The following is a 25,491-nucleotide window of genomic DNA, read 5'->3' on the forward strand; positions in this document are numbered from 1 at the left end:
CGGTTTTTGGAATTACGTCAGCTTTTACCGAAAAACCAAACGAGATACTTCTCGTTAGTAGCAACGTGCTACTGTTAGTCACCTTGGTAATCACGATTCGTGTACTGTAGGCGGCTGAAAAGAAGGCAGTGGGGACGTCGCGGTCCCATACTACCTCCTTGTACTCTCCGTGCCTTACAGGAAGTCCCTCGAGACGACATATGGGACACTTTAGCCAATAATTCGGTTGGAACCGAAAGTGCCAGTGAAATAACCCAATCGGACTGCTTGTTTCCGCATTCCTTTAGAAATTCCTACCAGGAGACTTCTTGTGAGGCTCTTGAGGATAAAGTAGGCTCCTATACGTATAACGCGATGGAAAAACTGTTTAAAATTACTGTGTATCTATATCTTCTGTAGCTGTAAGTGTACAGTCGTCTTACGCAAGAAACGTGACACAAGCCAAAACATGGCAATTTTGAGGCTATGTCATTGAAAAATATGTATCAAGTGCCCCAACATGCACGAGGAGCGTCACATCTCTATCTCGCAATTTATCATACCCGCCTGAAATTTAAAAGAAACAAACTATTTCGATATAAGTTTTATAATATTCTTTAAGTTGATTTTTCTCAAATGCTGCATTTCTGAGTTTTGTCCCTTTTCTTGCGAGGGTGCGATATATGTATACAGTCTTTTCAAACAAGCTTCTGGTCGCGTTACACGGGAGCCTACCGTAGTTCCAACCCATCGGCGAACCCCGAAACCCTTCGACTTGTTTCGCCCTCGACCAATCGGAAACACGCTCTTTCCGGCTGCCTTCTTTTCAGCCGCGTTCTATAGACGGAAGCAACCTTCCCTAACAACCTAAAATTAGAGCCGCCGAATTCGACCTTACGACGCGATACAACCAGATGTTTCCCAAAGTTTCGATTCGCCGCCGCGCCGTTACGAAATCGCAGACAATCGGAAAGTTTCGACGATTGGTTCGGCCCGCGAACCAAGATAAAGTACACCGCGCGCGATTCATTATCGCGATTGAGACGCGACGTAACCGGCAGAGCCTTCCCGTTCAACGATATTAATTCCATTTGGTTCTTTTAGGTAAAGAAAAAAGGTGTTCCGGCTTTGGTGAACGACGGAAGCGGACTCGGAGACATTTTCCCGCGTTTTCCCCCGCTTAAGCAAACAGGCATAGGCGTCGCGCGACGATTCAACAACAATTACGAACGATGTTCTGGATGTGCCGAGTAACTACGTCAGGCAATATCCGGCTGCCGCGCCGTGACTCTATTAATTCAGCGGAGACCGCCGCTGCGCTGTTTTCATCGGCCTAACACGAGCTTTTTTCGCCTCCGGTTCACGATATCGACTTTTGGTTAAGTCGGTCAAGCATCGAGCGAGGATGCACGTCTACACGCGAATCTCTGGCTCTAAAGCACGCGTCCTCTGCACTTTCACTCCGACTAGTCAGACAGCGAGAATCTTTCGCGTTTCAAGTTTCAGCGAGAAAATCCTCGTGGACCCGCGGTTTTTAATGTCCGTCGGTATAAGCGTTCTCCAGGGCCGCCGAGGTAGAGATAATCAGTTGGAATCACTGTGAAAAATCGCCGTGATTGGGAACGGACGATACCGAATCACGAGTGATCCAAAAGAGGTGTATGTAATCCTTGCGAGGAAAGATATTGTTCGCAGTGGCGCGGGCACAGCCACGCGCTGCCAACATTGCGCAACGAAGACGGACACATTCTCTCTTACTTTGTTGGCATTGTTCGCTGCAGTCTAGCTGTTCGGAAAGTTTCAAATTGCTGGCGTCAAGAGTTCTCGATACGGTTATCGATCGCAAAGTGATGCCAGGTAATCGGTGATTTTTATAAAGCGAGTAGCGACCGTAATGTATATTTCTTTGAACTGCTTCGTTTCAGGATTAGAAAAGTTATGATTCAGAGGACGCGCGAGTTCCAGCATGGAAGACCAGCGATAAGGAATCGCGCGTTCGTCTTTCAGTCTACGATCGACGATCGAGATAAGGAACTGTGAGCAATCAACGAGAACAGTTCCTCTAGATTTCAACCGAAATGGGATAATCCGAAGGGCAAGACGCAGGCAACGGCTCCAACGAGCGACTGCGCGACCACAGGCTCTGATCCGCTAAAATTAACTTCTCGACATAATCGGGAACGCGCTTCCCCATTGCATTTCGCTTTGTTCGATGCACCCGATGACACTGACGAATGACACGTGTCCAGCGTTGCGACAGTACAATTAATACCTATCAGATATATTGCCAGGGTTTCCTGCCAGTGACCAGAATAAGATGCCTCCATCGTTCTTGCGCAACAGTTTCTTTAACCCTCTTCAACCTAATCTTTCTTCGTGTCTAGGAAAGCAAGAAAGTGACATTCGGACTGACAAAGAATCATTCGATTATACATACAGACATATAGTAAGTCCTCCGCACCGCTAAAAGATTATTATTATTATATAATACGATCTGATTTGTACATACGAATAAACCAACTATGTCCATAGAAAATGTATCACTCATAAATAGCTGAATGCCTACGCTGTACACAAGCAAACACTTATCTCCGCAAAGCTCCCGTTCTGGCAATCAAAAAACGGATTTCACAGTACGGAATTGGTTTTCTGATTCGTTTATAGGAATTCGCGTCGCGTCGAGGACTCGCTGTACACGTGTATGGTACTTCAAAGTCGTTACAGAGGATTAGCTCGTCGACCAGAGAGATCGGGGTTGCTAAGGGCACCCTATACTACATGCATCTTGATCCCGTGGAAACACGAGCCACCCTTAATTGTCCCAGACAATATACTTGGCCAGATGAGCTGGATCAGGGTCGTTCGCGAACGAATACAAACATCATTGATCCTATCCGTCGCGTCGACGTGCCCGCGGGAAGATGGATACGAAAATACATACACGGATACATGGAGCAGCTCGGAATGCGTCACATCTAGCCGGAACAATAGATCGTGACGCGTTACAGACGTTGATACGTTGCGTCGTCTATGCGTCACGGTTTCCCCAGCATTTCTATCGTTCAGCTTGGTTCCGTCACCCTCCCTCCGTTGCTGTATTTGTTCTCTTGTCGCAGAACAGCTCAAAGGAAACCGAACACCTTTGACTACTTAGCTGCTGGCACGTGAACTTCATACCGAACCGTGACCTCAATGTACAGGGTGTACCGGTACCGTACGGATCGACCAGAGTGAATCATATTCGAATCTTCAAGGAAACGATGGCAGTAACGCTTCCTGGAATCCGGCCTCTCGTTCCTGAAAGTGACTACGAGCGGTCCAGCACGTATCCTAATCACGCTTCCAACTTCGTTTTCAGGTGGCGGGGCCAGTTCGGAATCCGGAGTACGATCGGACTGGCACGTAACGAGAAAACGAAAGTTGGAAGTTTACGAGATGAATCAAGAATGAATCAAGCTTCGATGCAACAAAACGTTCTGGGAAGAGGAACGAATTCGAGGAAAACGCTCGACGAGATTCGCTAGAATAAACACCGTTGTTTCGAGTACATAAACCGGTTAGCGCAAAGAACCCGATTAATTTGCGAGCTCGCTCCTGTTCGCGGAAAATCGATGCGATGGATTTCCAGGGAAGCACCGGTGCGAGAAGCCGATACATACTTACGAAGATACAATTTTTCGACGAAGAGAACTCCTCTCCTCCCGCATTCGCGATATCGATTCGCGCGGCAGTCTTGCTGCTGGAAGAATCGCTTCCTGAAAATTCCGTCGAGGATCGAGCCGCTGCTGCACGGCTGCTGCGCTCTGCGCGTCGCGTCGGCCCACGGCCCACGAGTCGCCGAGACAGATTTCTACAGGACAGTTGCAACATTCCGTATGTTGCAACGTGTTTAGTGTTTTCGTCCGTATTCAAGGCGATACGGTGCCGTTTATTTCTGGCTACGTTATCGGGGGTCGGTCTCTCGATGCTAACAATGAGCCAATAGCAGAGAAGGAATGATTGTTGAGTGGTAAATCGAATGCTACACCTTTATCGCGCGAGATCATTACTCTAGAGCAATTCTACGGGTCGTTCAACAAGTAACAGACCTTATTTTTGGAAACAGTCCGAAGTATATTCGGGTTTGTTTTCTGTTTCGAGGATAGACTTGTTGTTAGGGTTCGTTTTATCACCGAGAGAAGTTGCTCTCGTTGTTGCTTCAGCGAGGATGAAGGTTCATTTTGAAACTGTCTGTAGCTCTGTGCTCGATGGATGCAGATCGTTGCAGATCCGCGCGCGCGCGCGCGTATTGTTAAGCGAACGAGCAAAAGAGAGAGAGGACAAAGAAATCTCGGAATACTCATTGGTGTTTCGAATAACCCGATGGTCCACGAGCATCTTTCGGTAATAGGATCGGGAACGCTGTTACTCCCGAGCAATCCCCTGAGTTTTCGCGGCGCAACGGTTATGGGATACCCTGTACGCGACGGGACGCTTAATTTCATTTCACCGAGCCACCGATCCCTCCTAACAAGGCCAGCCAATTTTCCGTGGGCACCATTTCTTTCTCAAACGGAACGAAACACGAAAAACGATAAGAAAAAAGAATTACCTGTGCCCTAACTCGCGTTTATCGGTTCGTACACCCTGTCTGCTGCCCTCGTTGTAGCAATCCAGGTCCTGCTCGCTACGATCGTTCCTGGTCAACCTGATCCCCGGGTTCAAATCGAAACCGAGCATCGACGGATGAAACGACTCCCCGGAGAAGACGTTCGGCTCATCCGGAAATTGAACTTTCCACCCTGCTTTCAACATTTCAATATCTTTTAATCTATATTCTATCGAACGGTATTTCGATCGAATCGATTCCAAATACTGGCTACAAATAGAGAGAAGAATTACCGGTCCTGATCAGCGGTGTGAGCGCATCCATGCTTCGACGGCTCATCGTGAAGCACCTGGAAGAACTCGTATACGATCACTGGTCCCTGACGGTGTTTCACACTTTTCGTCGATATAGAGTTTATAGAGGAAGAGAAGGAGCGCGCGCGTTTTGTGTGCGGCGCGAACAACGGCGATGTATGTAATGATTGATTGCTAATGAAGATTTTCGGCTGGTTCGCTCGCTCGCGACGCGCAAACACTTGGTCGGAATAGCAACAAAGATAAGAAGGCTGCAGGGGTCATCCGTGTGACGATAATAAGCAGGAAGGAAAAATACACGGAGCGAGTGCACGCACACACAACGTCGCACATGGGGCATTTGCCCGATTTCAGCGGTCAAAATTCAATTAAAAAAATTTTAGATAAATTGTAAAATTTTTGTGGCTTGAGTTAGTTGAATGTCTGAGGAACAATCTCCCATCATTCATTTTCCCATTCATGTATCCATCAAGCACTGAAATTTGTCGGAAGTTGAAGTTCCGTTAACCCGCTTTCATTTCTCAACGAATTCACCTGTTAGTAATTGTTACCTTATTTACATACACTAACAGATTTTTGTTTTGTAGAAGTTTTTTCTAGCTAAGTATAGGGTATACTTTTAAGAGAAATTCACTTTTGTACCATATACATGTTTGTAATTACTAATACTTAAAGATAACCAACGATGAATCACTTTCTTGATGATTCTAAGACTGGTAATGATTTCGTTATATGTACTTCCGGGTGCGTCCCGGTGTTCATTTCTGTGCCATTGTATTCTTTGAAGTCTTCTGATTAAGATGCAAGAAAAATTGTATCTGCCTTCGTCTGCTTTCGTGTTTTATAGTTGATTTACGAAAAAATGGCCATCGTGCGCGCGCGAAAATCGCAGCATTTCTCACATCCTGCATGTTCGCATTCGCTATATTTTCGTATTTACTTAAGTAAATATTAAATAATAATAATAAACACAATATACACTAAAATAAGAAAACAGTATACACATGAAATTTAAATAATATACAGGGTGGAGCAATAACTATGTCCACTTTGAATATTGTCGTTATTTGTAATGATATGAAAAAAATGTTATGAACAAAATTTGCACGAAACAGAGGGGGACATGTTGTGGCATAAACATTTTCTGCGTGGGTGGAGGCATAGAGGAGATTTCAAGGTGACCTCGATTTTTTTAAATCGAAAGACCTACTTTTTGTATCATGAATCGATAGACTATTGAATTCTGGGTAAAAATGTATTGAGCTCCACATGTCTTAAATCTAATATGTAGTTAACGAGATATTATCGGAATAATTTTCTTTCTTCTTTTGATAATATCTCGTTAACTATTAGGTTTAGGACATACGAAGGACAACACTTTTATACTCAGAATTTGATACTCTATCGATCTATGGTATAAGAAAAGGACATTCTGTTTAAAAAAATCAAGGTGACCTTGAAATCTCCTCTATGGCTCCACCCACGCAGAAAATGAGACACAGTACAAAAAGTAGAAATCTCAAGCTTTAAAATGGCTGTTTTTTTCATCAAATTTGGATGAATTTTAGCAAAGTTACAGCGGTTTCAATATTGAGCGAATTTTAAACTAGCTGTGACCGCTGAAATTGGGCATATACCCCACTGTGCGTCGTCTCTATACGAAAGAAAGAAACATTTTACACCTCTAAAAATGCAGTAAAACATTCAACCTATTATAATTTGGTGCATGGAGAACTTTACGTCACTCCAACATAAATAATTTTCTGTTCAATGAAATAACTACTTTAATGCAAAATGAGTATTTGCTAGTGTGGTCGACACCTTTGTTTACGCTTGAAACACCGTTGTTTATTCTTGCCAACCGAATATATGCGAGTAATGAACAGTTAAACAGTCGATTGCTCGGTTTGTTTCCCTATTTATGGTCGATAAAGTTGTGCGGACGCGATGCGTCGAATTTGTTTCGACGAGGCGCGATTATAGCGTTGTTGCGTCATGCTCGACGTATCGTTTTTGCGTTACAAGGAAATACGGAGAAATTTGGAGCGGGATCCCCGCAGCGAATCGATAAACCGTGGGCGTAATCTCTTCTGCGGGGGAACGTTGCGGACCGGAGGCGAGTTTTCAGCCAACACATGTATTCGTGACTGCGGCCGATAATATAATTAACCTTTCGCGGATCACGACGTTCTCGCAATTCTATGCGCGCGATATTCCCAGATTTCTTTTCACTCGCCGACTGACTTTGTTGGTCCTGTACAATTTTCAACTATAATTATTAGAATAATTCCAATTATCGATCGTAAATGTTGACTATCAAAATTATAGATGCTTTCGGCGCTACTATTTCGATCAATTACTAATATAGCAAATTTGCAAAAACTTTTTACTTCTTTCCTGACGTTTCGGTTCACGTTTTGAACCTTTGTCAAAGGTGGAAATTTGCTTCTAAACAAAAATATATATATATATATATATATATATATATAAATATAAATTTCAATAATAAGAAATGAATTTGAACATACTTGGTCTTGATACGTACTTGCTATAATAATTTTATCTATGTAAAAATGAACATTGATGATAAGGATTCATTTCTTATTATTGAAATTTATATTTATATATATATATATATATATATATATATATATATATATATATTTGTTTAGAAGCAAATTTCTACCTTTGATAAAGGTTCAAAACGTAAACCGAAACGTCAGGAAAGAAGTAAAAAGTTTTTGCAAATTTGCTATATTAGTAATTGATCGAAACGGTAGCGCCGAAAGCATCTATAATTTTGATAATTATTAGACTGCTGATTATCTTCTCTATGCAAAATAAACATTGTTCGTATTAATTTGTATACGTAGGAACCGAACAGGAATTTGTTAATAATTATAATTAGACTGCGGATCTTTATGCAGTTATAGCAAAATTTAGTAGATGAAATTCAAAATTGATGGGAATATGTGTATATATAATTCTCCTACATTGTGAAATCATTAAGGGAAAAAATAACATTCAATTTAGTTTCTACTTCTTGCAATCGATGCAGACAATTTTTATTTTGGGTAAAGATCCACAGTCTAATCATAATACTACGGCGCGGCGTCGGTTTCGGAATTTGACGTTGAATCACGTTTGATATAGAGCTTGTTGAAACAAAGTCTAATATCCACTCGGCTGCCACACTGTACACAAAGTAGTTAACACCGAGACCAACAGCTCATTTCTTGTATAAGTTCTGAAACGCCACGTCTCCTGATATGTATGTACTACGTACTTTAAAAAAAGATTCGAGGTATCTGCACCTCGGTCGTTCAACGCGCAACGAGTTTATTAAATCGAGTAACGTTTCAGAGAAAACATTTTCATTTCGCGATTCGAGCGACTCTGAAACAAGATAGCAGAAATTAGTCACTTTGACCGATCCGGTAGTTCTAATGTTAAGTTGAACGAGTTATTTTCGCGCGTATGATCGAGCCGTGGCTGACAGTGCGTAGGATGTTTCGGCTGGCCTTGAACATCTTACGAATAATATCGTAAAATCTGGTAGCTTGCTGCGCGATACCGCGCTTTTATCGATAAGCATCCGTATAGATTTCGGAACGCTGTCGATCATGATTTTGACCGATCAAAAAATCGTTCGCAATATCTTATAATTTTTCTGTTGTAAAATTCTAATCTTGGTCATCTTGAAAACTTAAAACGATTAATTAACGTTTCAACAGGTCTCTATGCGATAAATTTCAACGATTCAATTAGATTGACAACTATCATTTGGTGGTACATTAAGCTTCGAGATCGCGTGTCCATTAAAGATCCTTGTCACGTCGTCTAATCGCAATTCCCATTTATTTAGTACCATAATTTTCCTCTAATCTGTAAATTTGTCTATCCTAAAATGTTCATAACAGAACGTGGTTTCTAGATCTACCTTTAATTTGAACTGAATAAATCAATCTGTTATTAAAATCGAGGCTGACACTTTACTGTCAAATTCCGTGCATTCCTTCAAACTAGTTCAAACACGAGTCTCTTGCAAACTATTTGATTTTTTAATTGGATTTTTACAGGTTATCTTTAGTATTATAAGACCTTCCAACAGCAAAAGAAATGTTTTCGAAATCACTTTTTATGTTCAACATAAATTATATATTTATTATTGAAATTGTTTAAACATTTACAATCTTTCAATTGAGTATTACAGAAAGTACCAAAAGGTACCATTTGATACTACGCGGTCGTTACTACGGTGATTTGATATTACGGTCGTCCTTAAGTGCATAAATATACACAAATGTTAAAAACATAATAAAAATTAATTTAGCGTTGAGTAACGCGCGTTCGCCGTCCACGCCTTTAACGCGGTAAACAAAAGGAATCTTAAATACTCCCAAGTTCTAATTCCTTCTTGTGAAAATGTAGATGAACAGTGTACAGTGTACATAATATGTATAGTACTTTTTTCCAATTTTCATTAAAATTGTAAACCACTTTTTACTCGATAAAAAAACAAAAAGATGTCATTTGAAAAGAATTTTTTTATTTACCAATAATTTCATCTTTTTGCATTTTATTTCAAAAAGTACCAAGTTACTTTACTCGAAACTTACTCAGTTATGACTTTTTCCCCGAACGCCCATATATACTCGACAGATTGTGCTTCGTCGTGAATGGACAAAGGATCGTCCAATTAGCAGTTCACTTGTCGTGTAACAATTGTCTCTAGAGAATAATTTGAAAGAAATGTTGACTTACCTTTGGCTGGCTTGTCGGTAATACTTTCTCGTTCCGCTGGGATCATTTTCGTGTTGAGGCGTGTTGGGTCCGTGTTCATGATCGCCGTGCGAATTGCAATTTTCCAATTCCATGATTGACTATAACAATAACAACGAGAACGAAAAAGTCGTCAATTTATCCATTAACTGCGGAACAATTATGACAGCAAGTACATGTTTCTGTGAAACGAATTTCCAAGTCCCTTGTTCGTCCGGTTAAACATCAGACTTTGTCTACGTACGTGCAAATTCCCCGTGAAATTCCACAGTTCAATTATCACCGAACGTTACAGTTGTGCAGACAGAATCCAGCGAACGCGTTGCGATATTAATAAATCATAGGTGTCCGCGTTATATCGAAGATGAATCTTCGATAACGCTTATCAATGATCAAATTTCGTACGAACGAACGAAAACACGTCAAAACAGTTCAGCTCCGAGCAACCTCCACAAATTTAGAAAAATTGACTTTCCGAGGAATCGATGATTGCGAGTATGGAACAAAATCTTACTATTTAATCAATTCGTGACAATGACAACACATTTAACGAGACAATATCGCAACGAGACCGCGAACGCTGGCACTATTGTTGTACGAGGAAACACAAAACGAGAGAGAAACGTATTCGAACGCCACTATCCTATGTTTTTGTTACAATTTAATAGACCGGTCGTCATCACAGAAACCGAAGTACATACACGAAGTAACTGAATACGAATATTGTTTGATTGTTATGTTGGAAATAGTATTAGTCGCTAAAAGAAAGCAATGGTGCGCTAATGTTCTTTCTTCTGTCATCGTACTTACAGCGCTGGGATTTCTTAAAAAAATATACATTCGACGCTTCGCAGAGGTCCGAATACGACTCAGAATATTATTTTGATATAGGTTAAACACCGACACACGGCACGACGACCTGTCATTTGAACACTAATTCCACACTGTTCCACACTGCCTCGGAACTCGCAATGAAAACCAATGAAAACTGCACCACGCACTGTGAGGCGTGAGGTCAGTTCACTGAATCGCGTTGACCTCCGCGCAAGTATACCAATATAGAAAATCGAAGTGTTCCTATGTGGTTCGACACTATCGAAGCTTCCGCGGCGGGAAAATTGATTCGAGTCGAACCCGATATTTTTCCGTGAACAGAGTTGATCGACAAGTTTTAACTGCAGCGTGAACGAGATAAATAGACTGCAGATTCGATGGATTTACAGAACGAACAAATAAATTTTTCCGAAAGTAAACATTCGCGTTTGCATAATAATACGCGGTTTAGCAAATAAATTGTGCTCGGTGGATTTGAAGCGCGAGTATTCAAGCGCTCGTTGTCTCGAAATAAACAATTGATATCAATTATACTTGTTCCTGCAACTATGTACAATTCCAAGGAAACGATTACATAATACTTGTGCGACAGACTGTACGCTAGGAATGACAAACTGCGCGAGATGAAAAACTTGAAATAAGTAATGTTCGAACACGAAATCGACAATTGCTGTGAAGCTTCGTAACGAAGAATTTCAATGAAATATTTGAACAATTGGGGAAGCACTCGGAATCAAATGTACATATAGCATTGTAAAATGTAAAATTAGAGAATGCGATAATTAAATGGAAACAATTAATGTGACAGTACAATGAAATCGTCGCGAGGGAATAAATAAATTCTGTCTATATATACGCGCGGGTAACTAAACACCTATATATCTATTATATATAAATATGTATATCGAAACATTGTTAACTGTTTTAAAATAACTGCGTTTCGAACTATATGCATACGTATAAGTATACTTACGTGAAAACGAACAATACACGTTTACGCGTTAGTAAAAATACGGATAACTATGAGCTAATATAGAAACTTTAACCCACTAACACCCGAATTCGTTAGATTCGGTTAATTTTTGTTTTTCTTTTCAAAAAAAAAATAAAAAAAGAGAGAAGGTGGTTCTAACATGGAAATAAACGAGGATTAGAGCGAAGAGTATGAAACGATTGAAATTGAAAGGACAGTGATGAAAATGGGGCAGCGGGCGTTAATGGGTTAACGGGTTAATATAAAAGTGTTGTAAAATACAGATGACATACTTAAAAAATTGTTGACTCGGCATTATGGACACGTCCATTATTGGTATCGGCGTGTGGATGATCGGTGATTTCAATGCAAGGAAGGAAGAGGGTAATTATCAGTAAATGATGCACCTGCCGGACAGTTGAGTTGCCAATCGCACGCGTGTCACTTGGACTTGTAAAGGCGGCGGACAAATTCGTTCGTAGCGCCGTGCTTAACCCGTCCGTCCGCTGTCGTCTGAACGCCATAATTCGAGGTAAAATCCCGTAACGAAGGAATTTCGCGATTCTCCACGCGTCCGCGGTGCACATCGTGTGACCGACGACACTCCGAGACGCAGTCCCGAGGCCCCCGTGGCCAAACAATTACGTTGCATCCTCTGTATTGCGTAAAATTAATCCGATTTAGGTGACCTCGACGCGACATAACCTAACAGCCCTGTGGTGTCCGCCGACGTTCATCCGGATGACCACGCAGCGAGCCGTTTGCGTGCTCGCTCGGTTTCGTTGAAAACGCAACAACGCAATTGTTACCAGAATATAAAACGCATCGAATCACGGCTCGGACTACCGTTTGGGAATGTGTCAGGTAGTGCATGATCCTAGATGCACCGCCACTCGAACCTCATCGTAGCCCAACCCATTTTTCACTATCCAACGCTTTGGACCCATTTGGACCACCCCGTGACACTTATCGCTCAGGAAATCAACGGTGTTTTTCATTCATTTCTCGCATCGATTCGATCGTGATTCTCACCGTGACGGACGGTCGTTCTTTTTACCTTCTTTTTTGCACTCTAAATACTATCGTTATTAAAACGATACAAACACACATAACCTTTACGATCGTTCAGTATCATTCAGTATCGCCTTCGTTCTATTTAATCGTGTCGCACACCTTTCCGATGACTTTTTAATGAAAGACATTTGTGTTGTTACTTCGTGGTACACTACTTTTTGTAAGTAGGCTGTGGATCTTAACTCAAATTCTGATTCATCTCGGTACAGACATGTAGATAAGTACTTGAAATTTCTATACCTTTCTGAATTCGTGTACAAATTCGAATGAAAAATGCATAAAATCCGCAGTCTACTCGTCATTTTTTCGCTGCTTTCGTGTTATTTGATTTAATTTCTACATTGTTTTGAACTGTACAATGTTACATTTGTTCACGATATTATTTGTATTATAAATATTATTATAAATATTTTTAAAGATTTTAAAACTTTGTGTTTTTATTTTGCAACACACATTTTCCATTTTTTATAGCACTCGAGAGTTGATATATCGTGTTCTATAAACTAGTATATCCCAAGTTGTTCAGTGGTATTCGATATTGTTGTACATCTACGCATATATCATCTCTTCGGTGTTATATAATTGCATTAAATAATAGCTAACTATTGTTACAAAAATTGTTCTAATAATCGCACATAAATTATTAAAAGCAATCTTGTGCTAAAGCATCGAGCTTCCTAAGATTTGTGGCCTAAATATTTTGAAGAATTGGGTAACTCGAGAAGATGAATAATCAGGCATTCAGTTTAGCGGAGAAGCTTATTCCTTCGCTTTACGTACAACAAGGTTTAAATGCGAAAAAAGCACGCGAGAACCTTATAAGACAGTTCATCGAACATGTAAGATTTTATGGAACCTTTCTACTAACAATCATGGAATTTGTCAATGATTATAATCGCTAATCATATATATATACATATTCTTTTGTACCAGCAAAAATGGCCAGAAGAAGGATGGGACGATACAACGATAGAATCATTTCTCTCAGATCTATCCCAAATGGATAGTAATAATTTTCCTTCCAACTGTAGTGTCGGAGAACGCGAGGCCAGAATTATATCAAATATTGTCGCAAAACGGCATTATCGAATGGGACATGGTATAGGCAGATCAAGCGATTTAGAAGAAGTACAACCGAAAGCTGCTGGAAGTAGTTTAATGTATAAATTAACAAATGCTTTGGTACTCGAAGTGATTCGGTACATGGGTAAGAACGATGACTCTCTGGATTTGTGTTATACGTTACACACTACTACATTGCAAAACATTTTTATTATTCTAGGTGTAAAAAGTATAGCAGGCTGTTTTTTATCACCAATGGCTACAGGCATGAGCTTGGTGTTATGTATGCTTACGTTTAAACAGGATAGACCGAGAGCAAAATATGTTCTCTGGTCTAGGATCGATCAGAAATCAAGTTTCAAGTCGATATATACAGCTGGATTAGAACCGATTGTTATCGAAACGAAAATAGTTGGGGATGAAGTGAAGACGGATATGCAAAGACTCGAATCTCAAATGGCAGCTTTAAGCGAAAGCATTGCTTGTGTCCTTACGACAACCAGTTGTTTTGCACCCAGATCATGCGACTCTATCGACAATATCGCAGCGCTTTGTACTCAATACAACATTCCTCATTTAGTAAATAATGCATACGGGTAAATATTATGGTTATTATAGATAAATATAATTTTCTGTTGAAAACACATCTTATATTGTATCTTCTTCTTTGAAGTTTACAAAGTACAAGGTGTATGCATCTCATACAAGAAGCCTCACGAAAAGGCCGTGTCGATGCTTTTGTTCAAAGCACAGATAAGAATTTTTTGGTGCCAGTTGGCGGTGCAATCATCGGTTCATTCGATAAAAAGCTGTTAGATCGCATATCAAAAATGTATCCTGGTCGTGCAAGCGCTAGTTCCATCATGGACGTAATGATAACGCTGTTAAGTTTAGGAATGGCTGGTTACAAGCAGTTAATAACGCAACGCAAAGAAATGTATTCGTACTTGAAAGACGAGCTTGGAAAATTAGCAGCCAGGTATGACGAAAGATTGCTCGACACTAAAGGGAATCCCATATCAATGGGAATGACTCTTCAATTCCTAAATCATCACAATGGTTTACAACAAATTCATATGTTACGTTCGATATTGTTTCTTCGAAACGTTAGTGGTACAAGAGTAATAACAGGTACAGAATGTAGGCATGTTGCTTCGCATAAGTTTGAAGGTTTGTATCCCATTCTTTGCCTCCGTCTATGTTCTATTAAATACTTCAAAATTGATTCTATTAAATTGTATTCAGGTTGGGGAGCTCATAATAGTAATTATCCGGTACCATATTTGACTGCCGCTGCTGCTTTGGGAATGAAGAGATCGGACGTGGACATATTTATACAACGATTAGATAAAGCTTTAACTAAAGTGAGAAGACGTTCAGCTCCAGTGACTCCAACAGCATCTCTTGCTGGATCCAGTATCAATGGAGATACAGGAGGTGCTGGTGGTCCTGGAGAATCTAGCACAGCTTCAACTAGCCGAGCAAGTAGTAAGGACAGTTTGAGGAAATGAACCGTGGTCAACGCAAGTGGTCAGTCAATCGAGTACATTAACTTGTAAGCGCATCATTGTTCGAAATTAATACATGTTAAATACCTCTAAAGACTATCTTGCATTTATACTTTCTATATGTATACACCGTTACCTCTTCTATGATATTCATTTAACGTTTAATCGGTATAACTAATTTGGAATCGTTATTATTGATATACTATTTTTAAACCAGCAGGTTACTAAATTTCTAATGAAAAATATATTCTATAGAGGTATGTAACAATAAAGTGCGCTGATTCAGCTGTCCATTTGCGTTGCAACAACGTCAATTCCCAAAAACCAAAGAAAGGGATTTGCATTCTCGTGCAAACGATATTAATACCTGAACATCAAACACAAATATGAAGAGGAGGAAAAATATTAGGATATTCTGTAGACCCATTTGACCATATTAATTTATAAGCGCTGGCCGCAGAAATATCTAATGTTTGGTTGATCTTCTGATATACAAGCACTTGTGTTTAATGCAATGTATTGTTAAATGTTCAACTTTTATTCGAATTTTGTACCTACTTCTATCGTACTAAAAATTCTGTACTTTTGGCACACCGAGAGAAAGCGATAGTATTATCTTGCATTTCTTAAAATCAACTATTTCTTTTCTTTTAAGATGATTATTTCTCAATAACGAAGTAGCATTCTACTTGCGTGATTTATTTCTGCTATAAATTTAGGAAGATAAAATCGAAAAATATTTGCTTTTACTTAGGGATAATACAATTGTATCAATGGTCATAGTGAAAAGATACGTTATCACTTGTAAAGAGAGGTTTATAGTAGATACAGTTGCATATTTGCTTAATCACATTGTTATAGAAAGTATTTACGAATATTAGAGGCACTATTCATAACAAACAATATTTTTCAGATCTGTATAAATATTATATTTCTGCAAGACAGGTATTAGTTTATTTTGAGTAATTTACCATTACACCACGAATATTTTCTGTACTAACAATGTGTAAACCTTGTTTGTTATCAAACAATCAACAAAATAGTCTGTTTGATATTTCTTAAAAAGAGAAAAGAAAATGAAATTCACAGAAACGATACCATACAATGTATAAAATGTTATACTGCTGAACACAATCATTTCCAGGTGTATATATAAAATGTTGTGTACACACAATGTACACGCAACCTGCGTTCACATTCATTTTAATTTACACGGAACCTTTTACGTATGTTCCTTTCTTGATTCTATGTATAATATGTATTCAACTGTTTTTTTTACATTGTTATCCATGTAAATTTGATTAACTCGATGTGATGTTTATATTGGCATACATTTATATTAGCTCACGAGAAAGCAATATAAAGCGTTCCAATTGAAAAATTACGTGCATCGTTACTTTTAATAGAGAGAATCAAAAAAAGAAGTAACTTCATAATTAATAAGGAACATCTCTGTTGTACACTTGTTTAGTTTAAAGAAATAAATAATGTTTGTTGGTTTGTAACATGTCTCATGTAATTGAAGAAAAAGTGTTATGTTAACACTAATTCCTAAAGTAGCGAATCACTACAGACTTGTCATTCTGGGTAAATCTCATATGCTATCGTAGAATGTATTATTATAATGTTATTTATGAAAGAAGGTAACATATAGTGAGTATAAAAAAAAACATTGTAGATTTAGTAAGAAATAATGTACCTCATGCCATCAACATTCCTACGAATGTATATATATTTACATATATATACACATATATTTTTTATTCTTTTGGTATTAATATTTATTTCATATTTTAGTGAATATTAATTTTCTGTTAAAAATATTTATTATATATTAATTACGCGACATAATTTTTACATGAAACAACGACATTTTTATGGTCCTACTTCATTCATGTTCTTTTTGATTTTTTACAGCAAATCATATGTTTCCGTAACAAGGTAACGGATACGATTATTGTTTGAAAAATAATTTGCGTTATCAAAAGAAGATTTTCTATGGAAGACAATGTAAAATGTATTGGAAAAAGTTTACTTGTTGTGTATTCCTCATTTCAATGTAATTAATGTATACCACTGGCTGTGAACATATTTTACTGTTATATATGTTGTAAACTAAGAAATAGTTATTCACAGTTTCATGCTGAGTTCTATTTGTAAGATGAATATTTTGTTGTTTAGTCATAATATTCAAAAAGATGATCTACATACTATATAACAACATTGTATATATGCAGTTGTTTTAACAAAATTTTTAAAAATACATGTTTAAGATATTTAAGATACAAGCCTAAGCAAAATAAATTACACGTATACACAACACTCGCTAATCTCAGTAAATTCTCTGGATCATAAAATATATACATTCTATTACCTATATAAATAAGTGACCATTTTACACACAATATATGTATGTACTTGTTTGAAATTCAGATGGAAATTAATGTACTAAGTAAAAACTAAATAGAAAAAGAACATGTGTACAAAACATTTAATCATGACAATATTATGATTAACTTTGTCGAACGACACCGATACTCGAGTATTTCCATTTGAAAATTTAAACAATGTGCTTGCATAGTAGAATTCTATACAATTACTATAACTTAATCAAAGATTTACATGCATAAATATGTAAACAATATATGTAATTATAAGTTCTTCCCCCATTATGATTACCGTGTGATAGTAAATGCTTTATTTGTAATATATGCAACTATAATTGGGTAAATAAAAATTTAAATGTTAAACAAACTTTTATGTGACACATCATTAGTGTAGGCCTTGTAAATATCTAATAAATTAATAGTATCGATTGGCCAAAATTTAATTCGTTTATTAAAATGGTAGTAACAATTAAATAGATCTTTTATTGCTTGTGAATTATTTAAAAGGTAGCGCTACTTCTCACATGTTTTTACGTTTTATTGCTTCACATGGCTTCGCGACAAAATCGGTAAAACAGAATAATGTAATTTGTATGCATTAAATTGTTTATTTTTCGTACTTTATTCAAAAAGCATTACTGCGTGTTCTATTTTTCGGTTCTTATCAGGTAAAACGTGGTCAATTTATTATCACCTATAACCTTCAAGGAATGAATTGATCGCGTAAATGTAAAAGAAAGTTCATAATTCGAATTCTAACTTTTGTTTCCTGACTTGCGTTATTAAAACTAAAGGTATCTATTCAATATGTAATATTTAAATATTAAAAATTTGCAATTTCCTAGGAATTGTTATATATATTTTTTTTAAATGTATAAATCATTTTATTTTTATAAGGAAATATTTGTTTTATGTATCTAATACTTTATGTGCCTAATATTTATCATTTTTTTTAGGATAATTAGTATGGCTAAGAGTAAAGTACAGGATAAGTTTACAAAAACAAAGAACAAAATTCCAAATTCCAGCGACATTAGAAAAGAAAGTAAATTTAAAATGTCAATGTTAAATACTACGATTACAGCCGCATGTATAGCCATCGCAGCCTGGTTCAGTTACAAGGGATATCTGGAAACTAGAGTGAATACACCTTACGACGTAGATAAGGTCTGCTTGGCATGTCGTTATTCCAGAATATTATGATCTCATAAAATATATTAACACGATGTCTTTTTCACTGTGTCATTCGAAAACAGTTAGTTACAGCCTCTGGTTTGGATGTTGCGGATAGATACTGGGGTACTTACCGTCCAGGTGTCTATTTTGGATTTAAAACAAGAGATCCTCATTCTTTGGTAACGGGATTGATGTGGTACTTTCCACATTTATTGCATCAAGATGGTAGTGGCCTTAGACATTGGTGCGAGCAAGCAGACAAATTGGATAGGTGAACAAAATTTTACATTTGGTAATATACGTTATTAGTAGACTGCGGATCTTTATGCATTTATGAAGAAATTGGTTGGGTGAAATATGAAACAGTAAAAGATTTAAAAAATTCAAGAATGTTGTAATGTTGCTTTCAATGTAACACAGTTGTTAAGGGATGAAATCAATTTTTATGTTGTTCCTGCTTCCCATAATCAATGCAAAACATTTTTATTTTGCATAAAGATCCGCAGCCTAGTTATTAGGAATGCGTATAACGTGTGCTGCTTAAATCTAATGCAGGTACGCATGGCTAGAACACGACGGAAAAACTTTTGGCGTTCAAGAAATAATAGATGGTTCAGCTATTTTGAATACTACGTTTGTTAAAAGACCCGGTGGCAAACATGGTGGAGACTGGACAGCGAGGATCGCTGTAACGTCCGAGAAAGAAACACGAGATGGCGAAGAAATTTCTCTACTCTTTTACACTGCCACTGACGAACACACCAAAGGCTGGATTAAAGCCAGCCTTGGCGACGAGAAACGCATAACGGGTGTAGAGGGAAATACTCAAAGTTTAGGCACATTCGCAATAAATATTAATATAGTGCAGGGGAGTATAGAGGAGCACTCGTTTTTAGCAACTGTCGCTCCTGGCTTGAGCCACTTGAAAGAAACCATTCTGCACAATTTTAGAGTAGCCTCTCATAAAGGATCGTCGAAGAAGCACATAGTTTTAGCAGGTGAACAAGTACCATTGGCGGTAGATGGAATAAGGAAAGATGCAAACTTTATTGTATCGCAAATAACAGGAAGGATTCCTTTCACGATAGAAGTCAGTTACGAGTCCGGTAGTTTTATAAACAGAGGTGACAAGCTAATCGGTAAAAATTACGAGTACGCTCTGGAAAAGCAGAGAAGATTGTTCAACGAAAAGTTTGAAGAGACCTATAAATTAACTTCGAAGGGTTACACGGACGAGGAAGTAAAATTTGCGAAAATGGCGCTATCGAACATGTTAGGCTCCATAGGATATTTTTATGGAACTTCGCAAGTGCAAAGCCAACATACTAAAGGACCTGTGCCTTACTGGAAAGCACCTTTATATACTGCTGTACCTAGTAGAAGCTTTTTTCCACGAGGTTTTCTATGGGACGAGGGTTTTCATGGGTTACTGATATCGACGTGGGATTTAGAAATTGAACTAGATATTATAAACCATTGGTTCGACTTGATGAACGTCGAAGGTTGGATACCAAGAGAAATGATTTTAGGTCAAGAAGCTCTGGCGAAAGTTCCCGACGAGTTTGTCACTCAAATCAACACAAATGCTAATCCGCCCATGTTCTTCTTAACGTTGCAATTTATTCTGAAACACAATCAAAAGGAAATATTGGAGGAGCATTATCAATTCCTCAATAGATTGTATCCGCGTCTTCAGACGTGGTTCAATTGGTTTAACACCACGCAATTAGGAGATTTGCCGAGCACATATCGATGGCGAGGCAGAGATGCTACTACGAATAAAGAATTGAATCCGAAGACGCTCACGTCTGGATTGGACGATTATCCAAGAGCGTCCCATCCAAACATTGATGAACGACACGTTGATCTACGTTGTTGGATCGCAGCTGCTGCCGATATCTTGTATGAAATTAGCAACATTATAAGTAATTCCAACAAAAAGTATCGGGAGACCTATCAATATTTATCGGATAATCATTTATTGAATAAACTACATTGGTCGCCGAATACGCAGTCCTATGCTGATTTTGGTTTGCACACGGATAAAGTATCGTTGCGAAGACAGCCTTCACCTCCGAGGTCCCACGTGCAACCAGAAATGATACGTGTTGTTTCAGAAGATCCAACTTTAAAATATGTGGATTCATCTTTCGGTTACGTTTCGTTATTCCCATATATTTTACAGATCATCGATCCTGAATCCCCGCAACTAAGCAAAGTGTTGAAGGATTTAACGAATCCTAATCTTCTGTGGACTAAACATGGTCTACGTTCGCTCGCGAAGACATCGCCGTTGTACATGAAATATAATACCGAACATGATGCTCCTTATTGGAGAGGAGCTATTTGGATGAATTTGAATTACTTGACAGTAAGAGCAACTCATTATTACTCGAACATAGAAGGACCGTATCAAGAGAAAGCGAAAACTATTTACCAGGATTTAAGACAGAATTTGATACAGAATATCATGAAACAATATAAAAAGTCTGGCTATGTGTGGGAAAATTATGGAGACGTTCATGGAGATGGCAAAGGAAGCCATCCGTTTACTGGTTGGACATCTTTAATTGTTCTACTTATGGCAGAAATTTATTAATTTTCTTTTTATACTACACACACACACGCACACACACACACACACACACACACATACTTCCGTACATATTCCTTTAGTAATAGTAAAATCAAAAGACTTTTTAATGTCCACAGAGAATGTAATAACGTGTGATAGATCCTATACTATAAATGATCAAAATCGCTTGGGTGAAGAAGGCTCTCTTTCACAACAGGAAAATTTTGGGAAGATATAGGTCTATATGTTTTACAAAACAATGCAATAGAGTTGCATTTAGAGTGCACAAGAAGCATGTTCAGACACTCACTCGCGTATTGCGACCATACAAACTTGATTATGTGCGAAGACTATTTTGATGACTTTGATTACAATATATATTTCAATGAATTAATACTAAGTTTTTACTCTAATACGATTCCATTGAAGCAGCGCGAGAGAATTTTGATACTTTTTAATTCTATTCTTACAGTGTTAGTTTGCCAATTGTTTATATCATGTTCTGTTGTCTGCTCATTTATACGTTTGTCTATTTTCAGCGAAATAGTCAAACACATAAGCAAAGTTCAAATCTTGGCTGTGATTCGTTAAACAAAAACTATGCTGTAATGTTAAATCATCTTAAAAATAAACGCGTTTAAAATACATTTTTGTATTTTTCTTTGTAAATCAAATTTCTACAAAAGTAAATATATGTACCTTGTCATATCGCATCGTGTATTACATATTTTGAATTTGCCGGGTTCGCTATTGGCAACCCTGTTTGCGACTAGACGGAAGAAGTGATTTTGTTGCGCCTGGCTGTCAATAACTGCCTTCAAACCTTACCAGAGAATAGGTGTGTGACTGAGGGGTTACAGTTGTGCATTTTCAAAGTCCTTACATAAAACAGCACACTTTTCAAATAATTATGGAGCCGTATGATGTTATAATTAATCAGCCTGTGGTTATTGATAACGTAAGCGACTCGTTAAATTTAAAAATTATTTCATTTTTTCCGTCCTTTGTGTCGGTATGTCAAATTGAATCATACCATAATGTCGGCTCCTAAGTAACTCCAAAATTTCGAACTTTCTCCTCGAAATGATACGCATCGAATAGATTATCCAATTTCGCGAACGAGATTCTTCATATGATCCTGTACGAACATGTCGAATGTCAAATAAACCCGACAATCTTCCTGAAATTGTTATTATTTCTGTAACTTTAAATCGGTCATTCGACGATTGTGTGATCTTTTCTACGTTTTAGGGTTCAGGAGTAATCAAAGCAGGATTTGCAGGTGATCAAATACCAAAATGCAGATTCCCCAACTAGTAAGCAGATTATTCTATACGATCTAATTAATATTCCCGATAGTGTTCGCTTAGCAGTATGTACCAACAAGGGGGAAAGAAAATCAAAATTTTCTTTTCGAACAAATGTATTTTTCATTATTTGTATATTAGCAATTTCAAAATGACTACTTACTTTTCCCTTTCGTTGTGTTAACACATCAATTATTCGTTATCGAACCAACAACGTTTTGTAGTATCGGAAGACCCAAACACACGCGTGTTATGGCTGGTGCTCTGGATGGAAATTTGTTTATGGGTCCAGTGGCGGAAGAACATCGTGGCCTTTTATCTCTCCATTATCCAATGGAACACGGAGTTGTTACAGATTGGAACGACATGGAGAGAATTTGGTCTTATGTATATGGTAAAGACCAATTAGCTACGTTTTGCGAGGAGCATCCGGTACTGCTGACAGAGGCGCCTCTTAATCCAAGAAAAAATCGTGAAAAGGCAGCAGAAATATTTTTCGACGCGTTCAATGTACCAGCTTTATTTATCTCGATGCAAGCAGTACTTAGTCTGTAGGTATTCGATCTGTAAATCTGTTATTTGAAACAATATCGTTTGAAGACATTGCTTCATAATAGATATAATTGTCATTCTTTGAATTTAACAGATACGCGACAGGACGAACGACAGGAGTTGTTTTAGATTCTGGAGATGGGGTCACACATGCAGTACCTATCTACGAAGGTTTTGCTATGCCTCATAGTATTATGAGGGTCGATATAGCAGGCCGCGACGTTACGAGACATCTTCGACTACTTCTACGTAAAGAGGGTATTAATTTCAAAACAACAGCAGAATTTGAAATTGTTAGGACAATTAAAGAACGTGCATGCTATCTCGCTAGTAATCCTCAGAAAGAGGAAACGATCGAAACAGAGAAATTTCAATATGTTTTGCCCGATGGAAATTATTTAGAGGTAATTATTTCTTAATTCTAACTACAGGTCGCTAATGGTGTAATTCATTTTTATAAATCAGTTGCATAATCTCGCAATGTATATTGAATCCATTTGAGAATTACTTCATATCATGTGATGTATACAGAGTATGATGCTTCTTTACGATAGATTGGTCCAGCTCGCTTTAGAGCTCCTGAAGTCCTCTTTAGACCAGATTTGATCGGAGAAGAATGCGAAGGACTTCACGAAGTGTTAACATATTCCATTCAAAAGTCTGATATAGATTTGAGGAAGGTGTTATTCCAGAATATTGTCTTGTCCGGTGGATCAACGCTATTCTGCGTAAGTATGAATTTATTGAGATCCGTATACGCGAATGAATAACATTTTAATATATATTGTTTGTACATTAGGGATTCGGTGATAGATTGTTATCGGAAATTCGTAAAATGGCACCAAAGGATGTAAAAATTAGGGTACGCATAATATTTTGTTAAAATCTAATTTCTTATTTGAATGATTTCCTTGTTATCATTTCGCTGTAATGTTTAGATATCAGCACCTCAAGAACGATTATACAGCACCTGGATCGGTGGATCCATTCTAGCTTCTTTAGATACGTTTAAGAAGATGTGGGTTAGTAAAAGGGAATACGAAGAAGGCGGTACAAGAGCAATTCATCGTAAAACATTCTGAATGTAATTTAGAACGATCCGAAGATTTCAATGACACATAAATTAAGTACAACACATAAATAATGGCACACTCGGCACAAAGATCGACATGTACCGTGTTGACAGTGCTCTTTCAATGCTTTCAACCCTCCAAGTTTTGCAGCTAAGAATTCTGTGCCGGAGTCATTTTTGACTCACATTAATACTCGCTAATACAGTGACAGAAGAATATGTTATCTACATTAACTTGGATTTTTGTTGTACATTTACGAAAGAATAACTTTCTGAATCGTAAAAAGAAAGATATTTAATTCTACGATTTTGCGTAAAGCGAATGTTACAACATTTCTCACAGAATGATCGCATACGCGCACGCACATGTATGTCTTTCTTTGTCGAAGGTTCTAAGAAATTAAATTGTATCTGTAGTTTGTTTTGACGTGTGCGAAGTCGATCGCGAGATGAAAATAATGACTCTGGTACAGGAATACGGAGGATTAATGTCGCAATTTCTTTTAAAATGCGTTTTCTTTCTCTTTCGAACGAGAATAATGCCTCCAAGGAATCATGAAACGTGCATGCAATATGATTTATTTTATACCTGAATAGTTGTAAAAAAAATTTGAATATTTATTTCCAGTCGCAATTTTAAAATAAAATGTTTATTCTGTTTTTACGAAACATCTATTATTTATTACGGTTCCTTGGAAATGTACATAGAAAAATTTCCAAATTTCGATGTATTCAGCGAAATCGAATCCCTATTTATTTATAAATTTGCAATTCTTTATTTTTAAAATATCACATTCACAATTTATATATATATTTGTATTTATGTTTTTTTATACTATTTATAACTTTATTATATTTAAATATAACATAGCGCGATCAGTTTTTAACACGAACGGAAAAGAAAAAGTTACTTAAGTGCTTTAATCGATCGATTTAATGTTATAAGGAAAGAATAATGTAATTTCTACCTGCAGTAACAATTTTGCAAAGTATTTGTAAATAATGTATGCTTTGGTAAAATAAATCTGTAAACATTTACACGTATAAATGATTACGTCGTGTTTTAATAATCGTTTTCATTAGTGTGGTTAACCGCAATTATGCGATGTTCTTCGCGATCAAGAAAATAGGTAAATAAATAAATATGTTTTGTAATTCTATTTGTCAGATATGTTTTATAATATTATTTGTTAGCATTGTAATTTCCAATTAAAATATTCCTGATTTGCATATGTGTGTGTGGGTGTGCGCGCCTGTGTGTAAATAAGACACACATGTGTATTTATATGTATTTAATATTGTTACATA

At 37.5% G+C, this 25,491-nt stretch overlaps 4 protein-coding genes and 1 long non-coding RNA gene across 11 annotated transcripts in view; 4 read left to right on the forward strand and 1 right to left on the reverse strand.

Annotated features, from left to right (window-relative positions):
• Positions 1-12,057, reverse strand: part of Nt5b (5' nucleotidase B) — a 23,657-nt gene extending 11,600 nt beyond the window's left edge. The window contains exons 1-4 of one of the 2 annotated variants that reach the window (XM_076444803.1): positions 11,878-12,057; positions 9,646-9,764; positions 4,861-4,916; positions 4,571-4,760 (exon numbers count right to left, since the gene is read on the reverse strand). In XM_076444803.1, the coding sequence (XP_076300918.1) occupies positions 4,571-4,760; positions 4,861-4,916; positions 9,646-9,764; positions 11,878-12,057 (545 nt within the window). The remainder of the gene's footprint in view (positions 1-4,570; positions 4,761-4,860; positions 4,917-9,645; positions 9,765-11,877) is intronic. The other variant, XM_076444804.1, reaches the window with a different exon arrangement.
• The window catches only part of LOC143219066 (uncharacterized), a 12,828-nt gene extending 273 nt beyond the window's left edge, over positions 1-12,555 (forward strand). Inside the window, exon 2 of the long non-coding RNA XR_013011236.1 lies at positions 1,084-12,555. This is a non-coding gene — a long non-coding RNA (uncharacterized LOC143219066). The remainder of the gene's footprint in view (positions 1-1,083) is intronic.
• Secs (Sec synthetase) lies at positions 11,863-17,868 on the forward strand. Of its 5 annotated transcripts, none has more exons than XM_076444825.1 (6): positions 11,863-12,002; positions 13,195-13,383; positions 13,478-13,751; positions 13,827-14,202; positions 14,280-14,776; positions 14,852-17,868. In XM_076444825.1, the coding sequence occupies exons 2-6, from the start codon at positions 13,270-13,272 to the stop codon at positions 15,115-15,117; spliced, it is 1,527 nt and encodes a 508-aa protein (XP_076300940.1). In that variant the 5' UTR covers positions 11,863-12,002; positions 13,195-13,269; the 3' UTR covers positions 15,118-17,868. The 5 variants fall into 5 exon arrangements, with proteins under 5 accessions (XP_076300940.1, XP_076300941.1, XP_076300938.1 ...); XM_076444826.1 differs by having other exon boundaries at positions 11,882-12,002; positions 13,211-13,383; XM_076444823.1 differs by lacking the exon at positions 11,863-12,002 and adding an exon at positions 12,193-12,334.
• Positions 17,869-18,014: 146 nt separating this feature from the next.
• Positions 18,015-21,897, forward strand: Gcs1 (mannosyl-oligosaccharide glucosidase). Of its 2 annotated transcripts, none has more exons than XM_076444801.1 (4): positions 18,015-18,295; positions 18,458-18,668; positions 18,758-18,948; positions 19,233-21,897. In XM_076444801.1, exons 2-4 carry the CDS (start codon positions 18,468-18,470, stop codon positions 21,274-21,276), a joined length of 2,436 nt encoding a protein of 811 aa, XP_076300916.1. In that variant the 5' UTR covers positions 18,015-18,295; positions 18,458-18,467; the 3' UTR covers positions 21,277-21,897. The 2 variants fall into 2 exon arrangements, with proteins under 2 accessions (XP_076300916.1, XP_076300917.1); XM_076444802.1 differs by having other exon boundaries at positions 18,015-18,169.
• A 153-nt stretch (positions 21,898-22,050) lies between these two features.
• Positions 22,051-25,221, forward strand: Arp1 (Actin-related protein 1). Its single transcript, XM_076444846.1, has 7 exons — positions 22,051-22,210; positions 22,504-22,568; positions 22,784-23,110; positions 23,206-23,515; positions 23,666-23,839; positions 23,911-23,973; positions 24,050-25,221. The coding sequence occupies exons 1-7, from the start codon at positions 22,163-22,165 to the stop codon at positions 24,191-24,193; spliced, it is 1,131 nt and encodes a 376-aa protein (XP_076300961.1). The 5' UTR covers positions 22,051-22,162; the 3' UTR covers positions 24,194-25,221.
• The last annotated feature ends 270 nt before the right edge of the window (positions 25,222-25,491 follow it).

The sequence above is a fragment of the Lasioglossum baleicum genome, unplaced genomic scaffold (assembly GCF_051020765.1).
Source record: "Lasioglossum baleicum unplaced genomic scaffold, iyLasBale1 scaffold0021, whole genome shotgun sequence".
Lineage (NCBI taxonomy): Eukaryota > Metazoa > Arthropoda > Insecta > Hymenoptera > Halictidae > Lasioglossum > Lasioglossum baleicum.

Coding starts and splice junctions, on each gene's coding strand:
- Secs (XM_076444825.1), top strand. CDS start 13,270: ATGAATAATCAGGCATTCAGTTTAGCGGAGAAGCTTATTCCTTCGCTT. Junction 13,384..13,477: donor TAAGACAGTTCATCGAACAT/GTAAGATTTTAT, acceptor CTTTTGTACCAG/CAAAAATGGCCAGAAGAAGG. Junction 14,777..14,851: donor TGCTTCGCATAAGTTTGAAG/GTTTGTATCCCA, acceptor AATTGTATTCAG/GTTGGGGAGCTCATAATAGT.
- Gcs1 (XM_076444801.1), top strand. CDS start 18,468: ATGGCTAAGAGTAAAGTACAGGATAAGTTTACAAAAACAAAGAACAAA. Junction 18,669..18,757: donor CACCTTACGACGTAGATAAG/GTCTGCTTGGCA, acceptor ATTCGAAAACAG/TTAGTTACAGCCTCTGGTTT. Junction 18,949..19,232: donor CAAGCAGACAAATTGGATAG/GTGAACAAAATT, acceptor AATCTAATGCAG/GTACGCATGGCTAGAACACG.
- Arp1 (XM_076444846.1), top strand. CDS start 22,163: ATGGAGCCGTATGATGTTATAATTAATCAGCCTGTGGTTATTGATAAC. Junction 22,211..22,503: donor AGCCTGTGGTTATTGATAAC/GTAAGCGACTCG, acceptor TCTACGTTTTAG/GGTTCAGGAGTAATCAAAGC. Junction 23,974..24,049: donor CAAAGGATGTAAAAATTAGG/GTACGCATAATA, acceptor TGTAATGTTTAG/ATATCAGCACCTCAAGAACG.